We start from the raw sequence: 17627 nt of genomic DNA, 5'->3' as shown, positions 1-17627 counted from the left end.
CAAGGCTTTCAAGCCAGAAGTGAATAGAACACCTGCTCTGTAGCCCTCCAGATACATCTTAAATTTCTGTCTGTTTTCCGAAGTTTTTGGCTTCTTCCAGACCATAGGGATTTGGGGAGAAAATAAAAAAAGGAAAGGGAATGAGAAAGACAAAGAGAACAAGATTTACTATTTCCCATATCAACCAAAAGTACATTTTTCTGGGCCCTTATATTTACTAACCCACCAAAAAATATATTGTGATAGATATAAATATATTAGATTATAGAGGTTATGAAATACTGTCTAATTCCCCACCAGAATTGATCTCTTCAAGTGCCCTAGTTAACTTCTAATTAGCTCCCAGTGAAGGTTGTCATGACAACGAACTGGCAGATTTAGTCAATGGGATTTATCTGATATTACCCTACAGAATCTTGCTGCTTTTTTTCTTTTTTCTTACATGCTGGTTAGTATACTGGGAAAAAAGAGAACTTTGTATGTTCCTTCCATTTATCAACTTTCAAATGTTATGAACTAATTTGCCAATTCACCTAAACAAATACTAGTTTTTCTTCCATTGGATGACATTCTGTCTTTTAAAGAACTTTCAGAACTGAAACACATCTAAACATGTCCCACTTAAAGCTGAAGAAGCTCTTTCTAAGCTGGACAATAGACATATTAAAAAATACAGAGGATAGCATGAGGACTGAAAGGAGTTTGTGCTCCTCAAGGATTGACCCACTCACATATACCGTTTGAGTCAGGATATGAAAGCAAGCCCCAAACTTTGGTTAAGGCAAGATAGGCCCTCTGGATTCTCCATCTGCCTATATTCAAATGCTCCCTTGGCCCCCCCCTCCCATTTATTCCTAATTTGTTTATATGTATAGCCAACCTCTTGGCTCAGATACTGGGCTCACTGTGGTCAATTTGATACATACATGTGATCCCCAGGGAAATTCTGCTGACTCTCACTCCAACCTAGGGGCTCATCTCTCCATCTCAGAGCAGTAGTTGAGTGAAAGGATCATTTTTAGGAAAGAGGGAACAATTAGTCCCAGGAAAGGACTTGAGTCCCATAGTTTTAGGCAGAGCACACCTAAAACTATTACTCTTATGGATGTTCACTCTCCTGTCTTAGACAATCTAAGCCCTAAAAGACAAATGGTGCAGGGGAAAAATCATCATTTTCCATATATAACCTATAAAGTAATGATTCAAGGATGATGTCAGCAAAGAATATTCTAGACCATGGCTCAGAGGCAGCAACCTGCTGAGTTTGGTTTATGACTGAAAGACTGTGATTGTAAGTGATCTGCAAAGGAAGTGCGGAAATGAAACAAGAGACAAGTTCCTCTCCAAAACAGGCATGAAAGGGCAACCATAGAATTTAGGACAGGAATCAGATATAAGTGAAACCTCATGAGTTTGAGATGGCTGATCCACTGGGAGATTTGTTATCGGTACTCAGTATTTCATTAGTATCATTAAGTGTGTGGTAATTCTTGTAATAGTTGAGGACCCTGGAAAGGATGTGTAACTAAAACTCTAAGGCATCATTTCTATGATAAATGCAAGCACAGAGCACAGGAGACATAAATACTGGAAAGATGCGTTTTGCAAAGGCCAACTGTTCTTGCCTGATGAATCCTCTTACAGCTGGATGTGTTGCTTTCACAATAATGAAAAATGCACTCACTGTCCTGGTAAATTCAGACTGAAGAAATGCCAACAAGTATAGTCTGAAAATCAGGAGAGTTGCCAATGTTTACACTTCCACATAATGAGTGAATACATGAGGAAGACAAGAAAACAAAAAGAGCCATACCCATCCTATTCCTATTTATTTATTTATTTATTTATTTATTGTCTAAAGTTTTACATATGTCTCCTTTTTTTCCCAACCGACCCTCCCCCCTCAGCCATTCCCACCCAGGGCAAGCCCCCACCCCAGTGTCTGTGTCCATTGGTTATGGTAATATGCATGCATACAAGTCCTTTGGTAGCTCTCTAACCCTTCCCCGCCTGCCATTTGTCTCTGGATCTATTCTTGTTCATCAAATTATGCTGATCATTATATCCCACATATGAGTGAGATCATGTGATATTTATCTTTTTCCCACTGGCTTATTTTGCTTACCATAATGGTCTCTAGTTCCATCCATGCTGTCACAAATGGTAAAAGTTCCTTCTTTTTTATAGCAGCATAGTATTCTATTGTGTAGATGTACAACAGTTTTTTAATTCACTCCTCTGCTGATGGGCACTTAGGTTGTTTCCAAATCTTAGCTATTGTAAATTGTGTTGCAATGAACATAGGGGTGCATATATCCTTTCTGATTGGTGTTTCTGGTTTCTTGGGATATAGTTCTAGAAGTGGGATTACTGGGTCAAATGGGAGTTCCACTTTTAACTTTTTGAGGAAACTGCATACTGTCTTCCACAGTGGCTGTACCAGTCTGCATCTTTAAGAATTAAAATGTTTTGTAACCAATTGAATATTAATCTAACAGAAAGTGATTTAAGAAAAAAGATACAGCTGACTAAAAGTTAGGGAAGATCCTAAAAGATCTTTCTGAGGAAAACAAACAGAGATGGGACCCAAGGGGATGGAATTGAGTCGGCAGAGGTTGGGCAGAAGATTTCTGTTTGTTTTTTTCCATTGTAAACATTGTACCGCCATTTGATTTTTTCTAAAAATGACCACAGTAACTACAGAATATATATCTCAAGAAATTGGATTAATGTACAAAATGAAAATTCAAAGAGCAAGTGATTAGGAAAGAACAGCATTTCCTGCTCCTCTATTTCCATAGGAGGTAAGGAATTTCCATTCCACTCCTGAAGGAGGAGGGCACTTCCAGCTGTTTTTGGACCCACCACTAATTCTTATTTGACTGGTTTGGGAAAAGCAACAGGGCATGTTAGACTCGGCCCCTTCTGAGAAATGTGGGTTTATATTTTTGGAGGTACCCTGCCTGCAGGACTCTTCTCCTCTTCTCCTTGGTACAGTAAGACTGTCAGGGGCAGAAGGGGAGTGGGGGCAATAATGATGCTGACATTTTGATCTCCATCTATCCAATTCCCATTTAGAGTGCAGGAGAAATAGGACAATGACCCTCTCCACCAGAACACTAACATCAGTGATCATAAGAACCACTCAAGTCAGAGAAAGACAAGTACCACATAATCTCACTCATATGTGGAATCTAATGAATAAAATAAATTGTTGAACAAAATAGATCCAGGGGAACAGAGGGAAGGCCAGGGGAGGATGGTGGGTGGAAAGAGATGAACCAAAGAACTTGTATGCATATATGCATAACCCACGGACACAGATAATTGAATGGTGGAGGCCTGGGGCAGGGTGGGAGGCATGCTAGAATGGGGCAATGGGGGAAAAAGAGGATATATGTAACACTTTCAATAATAAAGATTTTTTAAGAAAACCACTCAACTGTAGGAACTCTGTGATCATATTAATAACACACTGTAAGGATAATATCTCATTTTTTTAATATTTGCTTATTGATTTTAGAGTGAGAAGAAGGAAAAGAGAAGGAGAGAGAAACATTGATGTGAGAGAGAAACACTGATCAGTTGCCTCCTGCAAGTGCCGTGACCGGGGATCAAACCTGCAACCTAGGTATGTGCCCTGACCGTGAGTCGATCCCACAGTCTTTTTTGGTATAGAGGACGATGCTCCAACTAACTGAATCATCCGCTGGACAGGATAATATCTTTTTTAATTAGGAAAAATATATGCATTGAAAAAGTCTGAAAGATATAGGCTTCTGTGTATTTTCTAGTTTTCCTTCATACATTACTTGGGTAATAAACATGCTCACATAGACTTAGAGTGAGAAATGACAAGTAATGTTATAAAGTTGCAGAGCATTCTTTCTCCAGATTCACAGTTATAACTGAATGATTTCTCTAGATTGGTTTTGTTTCCATTCACCATAAGATTCTTATAATTGGTATGCTTAGAAGGGCTTTGTAGAAAACACTATGTATGTGCCCAATAGTTGGGTCATCCCTGGTACTTTACATAGAGACAAAAGAGGGCAGAACCACCACAAAGTTTCAAGTAGAGTTACGTAGTTCTGCTCTGATGAAGTAAAAAACAATTTGAGGAATTATGTATAAGGACATCCATTCTGCAGTAGAAAAGTTTTCCATTACTTAATAACTTACTTCCAGTTCTTTATCAATTGATTTCACTTCTATTTCCTGTGCTTCAGATACGTTTTCATCTGGAGTAACTTCAGGAACTGCTGGCAATGATATCTCAGCTATTTCCATAAGATTCGATAGTTTCTCATGAATTTCAATAACTCTAAAAATAACAAACATAGATGTATTTTATTTGAAGAGTTTGCAAAAGGCATTCATTTATTCCCAGAATTAATAGTATGCATAAAGTAAGCCCTCCATTATTTAACACTTTGTTTCTGGCATCCCTAAACCTAATTCATTCAAGTATTCCTTCATTCAAGAAACACGAGAAAAGAGACACAAGTAAGATGAGAGATTGTCAGCTACCCTCCTCTGTGAAGGCCTCAGTGACAAGGGCATGTCCCTAACTTTAGCAAGCCTACTATTTATCACAAACACACCAAAATTAAGAACATTTTTGGATAAAAAAGCATCCTGTCAGTTTGATTACCTTGCAGAAATTATAATCCTTTCCAGCTGGAAAAAATATCCTATTGTTTCTGGATGTAAAAGGCAAGTACCTAATTTCCTAGTTTTGTTGCCTAGCTCTGCTATCTTGTATACTATGTCTACTAGTAGGTCTTCTGCCATTTCATTAAAAAAATTGCACAATAATCAAGAGTATGCCAGCTCTTGAAACATCGCTTGTTTTATTCTCTTTTGTGCGGATACCCAAGAGTCCTTTGAAATGAAAATCATGGAGTATGGACAAGGCTCTCCAGAGAAGAACCAAGTCTGTGTTCTCAAAGCACCTACTAAGTACCTAGCAGGTAATGAGCTGACACTGACAGAGTTAGTAATGAGACTTGACCTTTTAAAGTATGTGCTTTCAAAGCTCTGTCTGGCTTGATCCTAACAATAACCCTGAAAGGTAGGCAGAATAGGTATTATTTCCATCTTACAAGCTGGGGTCATAAGGACAGCAGAATCAAAACTAAAGTAACTAGGTAATGAAAAGAATAAGAAACAAACAAGTTTGGTAATGTGGAATGAGAAAAGAGAGAAACTAGGCATGAGCTGAAGCAGAAAGTATAAACTAGGGAACAATATAAAATCTAATCTAATAAAAAACAAACATACAAATTGACCGTACCTTCACTACGCCTTAAGCCATGCCCACCAGCCAATCAAAGTGACTATATGCAAATTAACCCAACCAAGATGGCGGCCGGCAGCCACAGAGCTGAAGCAAGCAGGAGGCTTGATTGCCCCAGCAATGGAGGAAGCCAAGCTTCCCGGCTGGCTCTGAGCTCCACTGAAGGCAACAAAGTTTCAATTATAGAAGGTAAATAAAACCCTAGATACCTGCTTTCAGCCAGCCGTGGCCACGGAGCTGGAGCAAGCAGGAGCTGCTCTGAGCTCCACTGAAGACAACAAAGTTTCAATTATAGAAGGTAAATAAATCCCAGAATAAAGAAAAAAGAAAAAAAGGAGAGGCTGGGAGCTTCCGTTGCTGGGGGGCTTGGCCAGCCTGAAAATGGCCCTCAGCTCCTCACTCAGGCTGGTCAGGCACCCCAGTGGGGACACCTACCCTGAAGGGGGTGTGACCAGTTTGCAAACAGCCATCAGTCCCTCACCCAAGCTTCCCAGGCACCCCAGTGGGGACCCCCACCCTGAAGGGAGTGTGACCAGCTGCAAACAGCCATCAGCCCCTCATCCAGGCTGGCCAGACACCCCAGTGGGGACCCCCACCCCGAAGGGGGTGTGACCAGCCTACAAACACCCATCAGCCCCTCACCCAGGCTGGCCAGGCACCCCAGCGGGAACCCCACCCTGATCCAGGACACCCTTCAGGGCAAACCAGCCAGCCCCCACCCATGCACCAGGCCTCTATCCTATATAATAAAAGGGTAATATGCAAACTGACCCTAACAGCAGAAAGACTGGGAATGACTGGTCACTATGACACACACTGATCACCAGGGGAAAGACGCTCAATGCAGGAGCTGTCCCCTGGTGGTCAGTGCGCTCCCACAGGGGGAGCTCTGCCCAACCACAAGCCAGGCTGATGGCTGCCAGTACAGCGGTGGTGGTGGGAGCCTCTCCTGCCTCCTCAACAGCGCTAAGGATGTCAGACTGCAGCTTAGGCCTGCTCCCCGCTGGCAAGTAGACATCCCCAAGGGCTGCCGGGCTGCCAGAGGGATGTCTGACTGCTAGCTTTGGCCTGATCCCCCAGGGAGTGGTCCTAAGCCAACAGGTGAACACCCTCCGAGGGGTCCCAGACTGCAAGAGGGCATAGGCCAGGCTGAGGGGCCTCCCCCAGTGCACAAATTTTTGTGCACCAGTCCTCTAGTAAATTAGATAAAGAGGAAAAGGTTAGATAAATGATGTGGTGGAGTTTGGGCTTAATTTTGCAACCCAACACAAAGCTACATGAAGTTACTTTTTAAACACACCATAAATATTAGGCAAAACATAGTACAGACAACATCCTGTACTCTCTATAAACTTCCTAAAGTGTCAGGAACAGTTCCTACAACCACCCCGGGTACTATTCTTATTATTCCCATTTTACTGAAGAGGAGACTGAGGCACTGGCAGGTTAAGTAACCTGCTCAAGGCTGCCAAGGTAGTAAGGGGCACAACTGGCATTTGGACCAAAGCAGGCTGGATTCAGAATCTGTGCTTTTGACCACCTCAATAGCATACTCCTCTAAAATAAAGATTGTTTCTCTAAAAATGTGTTCAAAAAAGTTCTCCCGTGGGTAACCTTGTATGTTACTGAGACAGCTTGTCCTTACGACAAGATCAACAGTGAAAGCTAGATTGTGGATAATCCATCTGTACTCGCCTGTTCAAGGGAACCCAGAAGGAGCCAACAGAGGCATTGCTGTAACTGGTGCAGGTAACATCTGAAATTTTCAGGGGCTTCATGTTATACGCATACAACAATAAAACCTGTAAGAAAATTAACAGTTATATAAAATGTGACATCAAATCACACTCTGCCTCAAGAAATGCAGCATCACTTCTCAACATAATACCATTAACCTTTAAAAAAGTGTTTCTTTAGCCCTAGCCAGTTTAGCTCAGTGGATAGAGCATTGGCCTATGGACTGAAGGGTTCTGGGTTCCATTCCAGTCAAGGGCACATGCCCGGGTTGTGGGCTTGATCCCCAGTAGGGGGCATGCAGGAGGCAGCTGATCAATGATTCTCTCTCATCTTTGATGTTTCTAACTCTCTCTCCTTCCTTCCTCTCTGAAATCAATTAAAAATATGTTAAAATATATGTTTCTTTGAAAGATAAAAATGAAGGCCTTTCTTTCAACTCACTTTAAAAAGAAATGATATGAACAAGAACTGTGCAAAAGTTATGAGATAAAAAGAAATGCTATTTGGTACCAACATTATATTATGCTCGAAGAGTGACATTTCCTACTGTAGGTAAGTTTAAATTAAGCCTTCGAGAGCCCTCTACAGCAAGTTCTAAACGTCCACCTGGTGAATAGCTAACTCTGTTTCTTGGTACTTCTCAAACTGTCCTTTTCCCATTGCAGTCATAGCTGCTTCTCTGACTCCACTCACACTGTTCCCTTCCTCTTCGTTCCATTTACACACAATGTTCAATACACACACAATGTTCCAGTCCTCACCTTTAAGATGAAACTTCTCCTAATGATTCAGGCTTCAGTTGTTTCCCTATTGTTTGAATTCTGACAATTCGTAGAATCAGTCCTACACAACACAGCACTTGTTTACAGTCATGGGTTCATAGAATTTCAGATTCATAGAACCTTAGAAATGGTCTGCTTTTATGTCCTTTATTTTAGAGGAAAGAAAGTTGAGGCCCAGAGCTGCCAGACCAAATGGACTAAATAAGTACTTGCTTTTATCTCTGCTTCTTCACAAATCAAACTAAAATAAGAACAAAGGGATTTTTTAAAGGCATAAACCCACAAAGCCAGAAAGAATAAGTGAAGAGGGGAGGCCGATGAGATGTTAACACTTGGAATGAAGGAAAGCACTTGGAAGAGCATAGTTGACTCAGCAGAGGGGAAAGGCTGTGTCAAAACTGCTTTTGGAGGGGTTGTCAATGAAAAGCATAGGGATTGGAAGCATCAGAGATCTTAGACAACCACCTTCCTGTTACAGAAGAACAGAGAAGAACCAAGCAACGCTTAGAGAGATGGAGTTACATTTATTATTACTACACAGGGGCCCAGAGAAAAATGTCTCTAGAATTCTGGGTGAAGTTACACAGGAAGTTTCCTGTATTTATACCTTTGTACCTTCTTTGTCTCCCAAATATGGGGTTTTCCGGTCCCCTGTGCAAGTTCTTTTTTTTTTTTAATGGGGACTTTTTAAAAAATATATTTTATTGATATTTTTACGGAGAGGAAGGGAGAGGGATAGAGAGTTAGAAACATTGATGAGAGAGAAACATCAATCAGCTGCCTCCTGCACACTCCCCACTGGGGATGTGCCTGCAACCAAGGCACATGCCCTTGACTGGAATCGAACCTGGGACCCTTCAGTCCACAGGCCAATGCCCTACCCAATGAGCAAAACCAGCTGGGGCCCCTTTGCAAGTTCTTAAAGAGCCCCTATGTGCTGGGGCTTTGAGACCTCAACCAAAGGCTTGGCCTGGTGCCAGCACTGATAACTTCGTCTGGGGAAGGTTAAATGGCCTCTCTGAAATGGGAGTAGTCTTATTTTCCTTATTATTTAAGCAAGCAAACATTTACAGAAGCCAAAATAGCAGGGTTAAAATTTCAAACAGCAGTTTTTATATAAGATGGATGCTTCATTCCCATCCCTTCTCTGAGTCCATGATACCAGGAGACTCCCCACTTCCCTTCCCTGGTCTCCTCCCTGCTAGCTTAACCCCCTCCTTTTTGCTCTCTGCTGAGGTTAAATCATAAAAGATCTATGCTTAGGAACATTAGGTACATGAATGGGTGCTGAACTAGAGAACACTGAAATTAAGTGAAAGCCTATATTCTGAACAAGAGACATCCCCTTCCCCCACTTCAGCCCTTTCCCAGGATGTATGAAACCAGATAGGAGTCTTAAAAAATCCTCTTACAGGAAATTGACCAAAGAGAAAAGACCTACAGAGACTGGCATTTCAGCATCCTCCAATGAAACTGCTGGCTACTGCAATTACCCTGCAATGAAGCCTATAGATCATTAAGCCTGACCCGACATGCTTCTCACTGTCTCTACATACGAATGGCTAGCCAACAGTCACTAGACATGAAATGAAAAGGAACTTGGAGAATCAGTTTTAAGACAGAGGGCAGAAGAAAACTTTAATGGAACCATAATTAATTTCCTCAGAGTGAAGAAAGACAATATTGCATCTGTGAAAAGGAGCACAGTGCTATTAACATGAGGCAATAAAAGAGATGAGAAAGAGCTCTTAAAAATTAAAAAACTATATAATAATAGCAAGTTAATAATAAAAGATTTGAAGAATATAAAGTAAACCTACATTTAAAAACATAAATAGGGAGTATGAGAAAAGAAAACACTCAATCTCAACAGAAATTCCTGAAGGTATAGATATAATCAGATTGAGAAAATTATCAAAGAAAAAATCTCCATTAACTGAAGAATTTATACTTTCAAGATTTGAATGGGGCACCCAAACTATCTAGCACAATGGATGCCACACCCAGGCACATCATGAGATTTCAGAAGCTCTGGGAATCTTCCCGAGGAAAAAAGTCAGAGAACTAGAAATCGGAATGGATCAGACTTCGCGGTAGCAATGCAGGATTGCCAGACACAGTGGAGCAATGCCTCCCACGTTTTGAGGGGAAATAATTTTCAGCCTAAAAGTTTATGCCGGAAAAAAAAACAAGGAATTAAACATTAAAATTATGACATTTCAGGTCTTTTTACTTCCTGTGTCAATCTATCTGTGCAACCCTGTTAGCATCTCAAGGGCCTGTAGTCATGCTATTGGCCACTAGCCAAGCCTGAATGACATGTGCTAACTAATAATTAATCCAGTCCTGTCCTAGGGTCTGAAACACACTGTGGGCCAGCCTGTGTCATCCTGCCAGCATTTTTGGCTTAGTTAGTAATTGAGTTAGATGTGTGTTATAAAGAAATCAATATTAAGAATTAGAGGACTTAGGCTTCTGTTCCTATTTTTGTCACTGAGTTGTGGCATTGTTGCTCAGCCTATATGGGCCTTTGATTCCTGACCTATAAAATGAGAGTGTTGAACTAAGTTCACACTCTCTTAGTTTCTTTTCAGATATGACATTTGACTTGGGTGATACCAAGAGAAGTCAGAGAAGGTTTCCAGTGTAGCCTACTATATAAGCATCTTCTTGGGAACTCTGGATGCTCAAAACAGTGAGATAAGGTAGAATAAAGCTAAAAATCCTAAGGGGTCATCTTGAGACAAATTTGAGACAAACTTTTGGTCTCGGTCATATCTTTTTATTTTATTTTTTAAATATTTTTGATTTCAGAGAGGAAGGGAGAGGGATAGAGAAATAGAAACATTAACGATGGGCTGCTTCCTGCATGCCCCCCTACTAAGGATTAGGCCCGCAACCCAGGCATGTGCCCTTGACTGGAATTGAACCTGGGATTCTTCAGTCCACAGGTCAATGCTCTATCCACTGAGCCAAACCCGCTAGGACTGGTCATATCTTTTTAAGGATAAGCTCTAGCTGTACATCTCTTTGACTTATATCAGCCATTCTTTTCATTGTTGCTGTTTGTTGTTGTTGTTGTTGTTGTTGTTGTTGTTTAAAAGAATACCATGTCTGGGAAGTTCATGAAAATGACAGTCCCTGGAAGTCTTTCTATTGTCTGTCTCTAGAAAATACTGAAATTGATCAAAACATGCTTCGTTTGTCGTAAAGTTCTAGTGAAGAGCTCACAATGTGGTTCTACTATATTCTACTAATTTTGTCAAATAGGATCAGATAATTTCTAGCCTCATACTTAAGAAGTTATAAACTTAACTCTAAAGTATCATAGTATGAAATATCTAGTCCTCTGAATTATCTAAAAAATTTATATGAAAACTAGAGGCCCAGTGCACGAAATTCATGCAGTGGGGTTGGAGGGTGAGGGGGCGGGAGGGGGTCCCTCAGCCTGTGCCCTCTTGCAGTCCGGGACCCCTCGAGGGATGTACAACTGCTGGCCCGATCCCCGGATGTCCCAATCCCCCCAGGGATTGGGCCTAAGCCAGCAGTTGGACATCCCTCTTGCAGTCCGGGTTCCCTCGCTCCTTACCACCCACCTGGTTGCTCCTTACTACTCAGCTCACTGCTCCTTAGTGCTGCTGCAGAGGTGGGAGAGGCTCCCGCCACCACCGCTGTGCTCACCATCCATGAGCCCGGCTTCTGGCTGAGCGGCACTCCCCCTGTGAGAGCGCACTGACTACCAGGGGGGCAGCTCCTGCATTGAGCATCTGCCCTCTGGTGGCCAGTGCACATCACAGCAACCGGTTGTTCTGGTTGTTCCACCTTAACGGTGGAATAGCTTAGGCTTTTATTATATAGATCCCCAGTCCCAGGATTTCTACTCTGCTGCCACTACCATCTGTAGTTCCCACGAGCATTTCTGCTTCAGTGTGGTAGGTAAACTAAAGTGGACTGAGAAGATGAATTAATCGATGTTAACTTGTACTGTTATCCGATGACCGTCTAAGTCCCTGGAAAGTCTAAAGCCCTAAGTCAGATATCAATTTCTATTACCATCCTTCCCAGGGGCTACACATGCCTGCAGCCAGACCATCGCTGAAGACTCCACGCAGCCCCACACTTAGGAACGCAGACTTGGCGTCAGACTGCTCCAGTCCTGACTTCATACCAGGGGCATTCCTCCATCCTGTGTCTGTTTCCTCTTCTATAAAATAAGACTAATGATAGACAGTACCTACCCCAGAGAGTCGCTGTGAAACGAATAATAAGTAAAGTGCTTGGGACATAGTAAGTGTTCACTAATGCTATGACCTTGTGGGTTTCATGAGCTTCAGCCAGTTATTCAACATGAAACCAAAGGCCTATTAAAATGAGCAGTAGATGTACACTTGAATAAGCCAGTATTTGAATAGTCAAACAAATTTCAGTGTTACCTTACAAAAATATAGAATCTTAGGACCAAGAAGATCTAGCCTACCCAAGTCAGTATTTCCTGATTTTTTTTGGCTGTGATTTATGGCAGCAACTACATCTTTTATCATGGCCCAAGAGATACATACTAATTGTCAAAGGGGGAAAAAAGTCCCTGAACGAAGAAATGGGAAAACTGTATGTTCTGAGTCTCTGCTTGTGGCTTAAGAAAATCACTCAAGCAACCTGTTTCAATCAGAATTTGTTACTGGGTGCTCTGCTTCTAATCTCTGTTTACACCAGTTCGTGCTTCCATGTTAATTGTCAGACTTGCTTGTTGATGGGTGAAACCGTGTTGTTCTAATTATGAGCCACAGATGTAGTCTTAGCATTAACTTCTCAGATCATCCTGTTCCAGATGGCTATGGGTGTGATATTTCTATGACCTTGTGAAATAAACTTTATAGTTGGTACTTTCTTCCCCATTTTTAAAATGCCAGCTGCTTGGGTAAACATTCTGCTTCCCAGCTATGTAATCTCTCTCTTCCCATGCCCACTACGAACGGGTGTACTCTTTTATCACGCTGTTGGTTCTCTTGCTAGCAAATAAATAAATTCTGGCATATGCTGAAGAGTGACCTAAGACATTTCCTATTTTAACATGTCCATCATGAGACAACAGTTTCAGAAAACATTTTCACTTACTGTATGTGGTGCATGGTGATATTTTTTTTCTTGTATCTAATTTCTTTTTTAAATATTACCACTCAGCACCCACCATAGTGACTCCATGACCTAGGGGTATTCTCGGAACTACAGTCTGAAAACGACTGCACTAAATTTCTCAAAAAAGATGACAGATTTATTATTTCAAAATGTATATGGGATATCTGGCAAAGATTTGACTTGGAATGGGGTAGAAAGGCAAGTACTTTCAAAATGTGAGACATAGCTTTAAATGTTTCTGGGAGTGGCGCCTTAAAGCTTCTCTTTTTGTATGAGTAAGAAGAAATATGTAATTGACCAAGAGTTAGAAAGGTTGCCAGCCTGAGGAAGCAGAATTGGAGGGGGGTGGTGCTAACTGGAAAAGGGTGCTGGAGAGCAAAGAGAGGTATGTCCAGGAGGTTTCGCAGTCTAACAGGTAGCAGGCGTCACAGGAGTCAAAGGAGCAGCAGAAGCTACCAGAGGCGAAGCTAGAGGGGACAGCACTCAAAAGCTGAGAAATGCAGAAATGGGCTAATGCAGGAGACAAAAAGTAAACAAAAATGCTAAACGGCAAAACTTATGCAGCGGAGGTTTTATAGGGGAAAGCCTGAGGCTCTTCTTAGAGAGCAAAGCAATAAAAGGAATTCTGTCATAGAAAGTTCCTCTGTAAAAGTCTGTAGTGACCAACTGCTCCATTTTTAAAAGCTTGACCTCTCTACAAGACATTCCAAGAATCTGAATCACTGTTCAATCTCCAAGAGTTCAAGGACTGATATTGAACTTGCTCCCCAACACTTGCCTGCCCTTCAGTTAGCTCTATTGCAAATGTGTAGCCATGCATATGGACATAGATATCGAAAAAGGTAAAGATAATAAATATTAAAATAAGGAGTTACATGTGTGATACTAATTTGTAAATAACATTTACAGGCAAACTAAGGTTTTTTTTCCACCAATTTGCTATGAACTTTAATTTTGCTGCTTAGGCACAGTTTACTCTCTTTTCTGCACAAGGTAGGTAGCTGAACAATCTATAAAGAGATATTGTTGCTAATCTTTAAAAGGTGCTTTTAAATAATGTTTAGCAAGTGTATTACATAAATATCTGAAGTTGTCAAACTTTAAAACAGCAAAATAATTTGATATAATAAATGACAACTACTATTTATTGAGGTTATGTGTTTACACAGTTATCTCAAATTACAGATGAAGGTAACCATGCTACAGAAAAGTTAACTAATATACTGAAGTGCAAAAAAATTGTTAAGTGACAGAGCTGGAATTCAAATCAAGGCCATTTGGCTCCAGACTCTGTGTTCTAAACCATTACACTAATGTGAGCAAAATAAATAAATAATTATTCCCAGTCAAACTGTGTAAAGACAGAGAATATTCAACAGCAACCCATGAAGTAAGTCAGAATACCTTTAAAGCAACAACCGTTTGATTCTCAACAGTAGCAATATAAGAGATGACATTATCCATATACTGAAATAAATTAATTTCCAATCTTGAATTCTTTATTCTATAAGACTTATTTCACAAATAAATGTAAAACAATAACATTTACCAGGCAAACAAAAATTGAGAGTGTTTGCCTCCAGAAGAGCCCAACCAAAGAACATTCCACAGTACATACTTCTACAAAAATTAAGAAAAAAGATCCTACATGGAATGTCTAAAATGCAAGGAAACGTTAAAAAAACCAAAGCAAATAATGAATATGTAGAAAAATATATAGGAAACGAACTTGTATAAAACAACTTTAAAATAATATTATTTGGGCTTTAAAATGCACAGTAATATCATATAAGCCATTAGAGGGGTAAAAACATTTATTAACTTTCGACTATGTTATGTATGTTGTCCTGACAGTACCCACTATAAGCACGGAAAAGGGGTGAATAATTTCAAAACTCACATAGAAACAAATTAATGATAAAAGATAATCATTCCAAAGAAAGGAAGTAACAAAATTAAAAACAGAAAAGCTAAGACAAGTAAAAACACAAAGTAACATTGTAGCTTTAAAATATTAGTATTTACACTAAATGTAAATGTATTAAATTCTCCAGTCAAAATAAAAAATTGTTAAACTGTCTTTAAAACTATCCAATGCATACCTTTTATTTAAAAACAAAATTAAAACACAAGTACACAAAAGGGTTGAAAGTGAAAGGTTGGAAAAAGATACATTGAAAATAGCTCCACGAGAAAGCTATTTTCCTCCAATAACATCAAATAAAACAGAGGTTATGAGGAAAGATCCACATTATTACCAAAAGGCTATGAATCACTTCACAATGATAACATTCTCAATTCACCAAGAAGATAACAGTTAGCAATCAGATTGTGCCTAAGAATACACCCTCAGATGGTGGAAAGCAAAATTTGACAGAACTACAAGGAAACAGTAGATGACAACAATCACTGTGAGAGACTTAAACATAATTCTTTCAGCAACTGATTAAAAAAAAGGCAAAGAAAAATATAAAAATCAGCAAGAATATAGAATATTGAATAAGACTAGCCAGACTGACCTTTGAGACATATATGAACAACTGCCTCAGTAACTGAGGAGTACACATTCTTTTTTAAGAGAAATGGGATATTTACATAACAAACTTTTTCCTGGAGGAAAAAACAAGTTTCAACAAATATTAATCATACAGAGCATTTTTTATTACCTCAGAGCAACATAATCTAGGAAAAAATAAAAACGATAACTAGAAACACTCCATATAGTTCAGAATTTAAGAAACACATGTTGAAATGGCTCATGAGTCGAAGAAATCATAGAAATTGAAAGACGATTTTTAACTGAATCATGATAATACTATCAAAAAATATGTAGGATGGAGCCAAAGCAATGTTTAGAGAGAAATGTATGGCCTAAAATGCATATATTAGGAAAGAAAGGACTAAATATTGAGCTAAACAGCTATCTCAAGAAGCCAGTAGCTAGGAAGGTAAAGTATAAGTATATATTGATTAATGAAATAAAACTAACCAATAAGAAACCTTTGGTGACAATGATCAAGAAAAAGTACACAAATAAGAAGTGAAAAGGGGCATTTCACTACAAATATAGCAGATTAAAAGTGAAAAAAAATTTTAAATAAAATGGGAAAATTCCTGGAAAAAGCAACTTAAATAAAACTGACTCAGAAGAAATAGAAAACCTCAATGTTCTACAGAGTTTTGGCATAGTTACTATTAGAACAGATATTGTCCCAAACAGAACTGTTACCAACTCCGAACCAGTACATTAGTAAAGACTAGTGTTTAACAACTACCTCTAACTATTGAGAATTATATCATGAGTCTTATATTTTCACACACACACACACACACACACACACACACACACACACCTAAGAACAGATGGCTTTACTAATGAGCTCTTAACAAATATTTGAAGAAAAAGGTTACTACAAATTTCACCAGAAGAGAAAAATGTGATTATATTTATCAACTCATTTTATGAGTTTAGCAAAAGCTTGAAACAAAATAATATCTCACAAGGACAGTATGAAAAGGAAAATTTATAGCCCAATATTACTCTCGAAAGCAGTGGCGAAAGTCTAATACAAAACATAGCAAACTGAATCCAGTAAAATTAATACATTATGACCCATTAGAGTTTATCTCAGAAACACAAGGTTGATTTAACATTTAAAAAATACATTATCATATTAAAAGACAAAAATCATAAAGTCATCTTAATAGACACAGTAAAATATTCATGATAAAAATTCTTAGCAAAGTGGCAGTAGAAAAAAATACTTCCTTAAATGTGATAAAGAGTAATTACAAAGAAAAAAAAGTCAAACATATGTAATGGTGACACCTTGGAAAATTTCCCTTTAAGATTAGGGAAAAGGAAAATGATCTCAGCTTGAAGACTTTCCTAGGATTTTCTTGGTCAGATTTATTCTATTAGACAACATAGTTTCTATATTGCTGTATTTTTTTTGTCTATATAAAAGGATATTCTCTACTCTGAAAGTTAAATATTATCTCTAAATATAAGATTCAGCTTTGTAATTATGTTTCATACCATAGGTTCTACTTCCTTTGGAGGTCTTTCCAGGGGAGGGATGTACCATTGAAAGCAAAGTTCTTTGTTTAAAGCTTGTATTGCCATATCTGATGAAACTGAATCAACAGTACTTTGGCTGGAAAGCAACTTTAATGATAAAATGGAATGTACAGAACTTTCACGAGGTCCCTGGGGAACAAACCAAAACATCAGTTTAATTGCTGGTAATGAATTCATTCAATTTTGCAAACATTCATTTGATATACAGTCAACATGGGCTACATTGGATAAATCTGGAAATTCTTTCAGCTTGTGTTATGGATGTGGATCTTAAAACTGTCCCTGATTACCACGGAGAGAATTCTCTTACAGAAAAATATGCTTTGAAACCCAGAGGACTCAATAAATGTTTTCCACTTTGGCGAGTATCCCAAATTAAAGATCTAGAAGTGAAAATGTTCATGCCATCATTTCACTCTCAAGGTCACCATGGATTATAAGAACATCCTCTTCTACATTTTTCTGATTTATTTAGTGGCAAATCTACTGAGAGTATGGTCATAATTTTTTGCAGTGCCATAAGCAAAATAAGATACAGCATTTGCTCTAAAATGTTAAAATCCATTGTTCTCATTTCCTTTGTAAATCTGGG

At 39.2% G+C, this 17627-nt stretch overlaps 1 protein-coding gene across 1 annotated transcript in view; it reads right to left on the bottom strand.

The window, feature by feature from the left end:
* CFAP54 (cilia and flagella associated protein 54) overlaps positions 1-17627 on the bottom strand; it is a gene marked incomplete at its 5' end in the record, with an annotated part of 249288 nt that overhangs the window by 29483 nt on the left and 202178 nt on the right. The window contains 3 exons of the mRNA XM_081083442.1: positions 4183-4324; positions 6995-7101; positions 16994-17164. Coding sequence (XP_080939568.1) covers positions 4183-4324; positions 6995-7101; positions 16994-17164 — 420 coding nt within the window. The remainder of the gene's footprint in view (positions 1-4182; positions 4325-6994; positions 7102-16993; positions 17165-17627) is intronic.

Source organism: Myotis nattereri, assembly GCF_964212035.1.
Source record: "Myotis nattereri genome assembly, chromosome: 2".
Taxonomy (NCBI): Eukaryota; Metazoa; Chordata; class Mammalia; order Chiroptera; family Vespertilionidae; genus Myotis; species Myotis nattereri.
The sequence above is the reverse complement of the archived record's forward strand: the minus strand, read 5'-3'. Positions and strand labels throughout refer to the sequence as shown.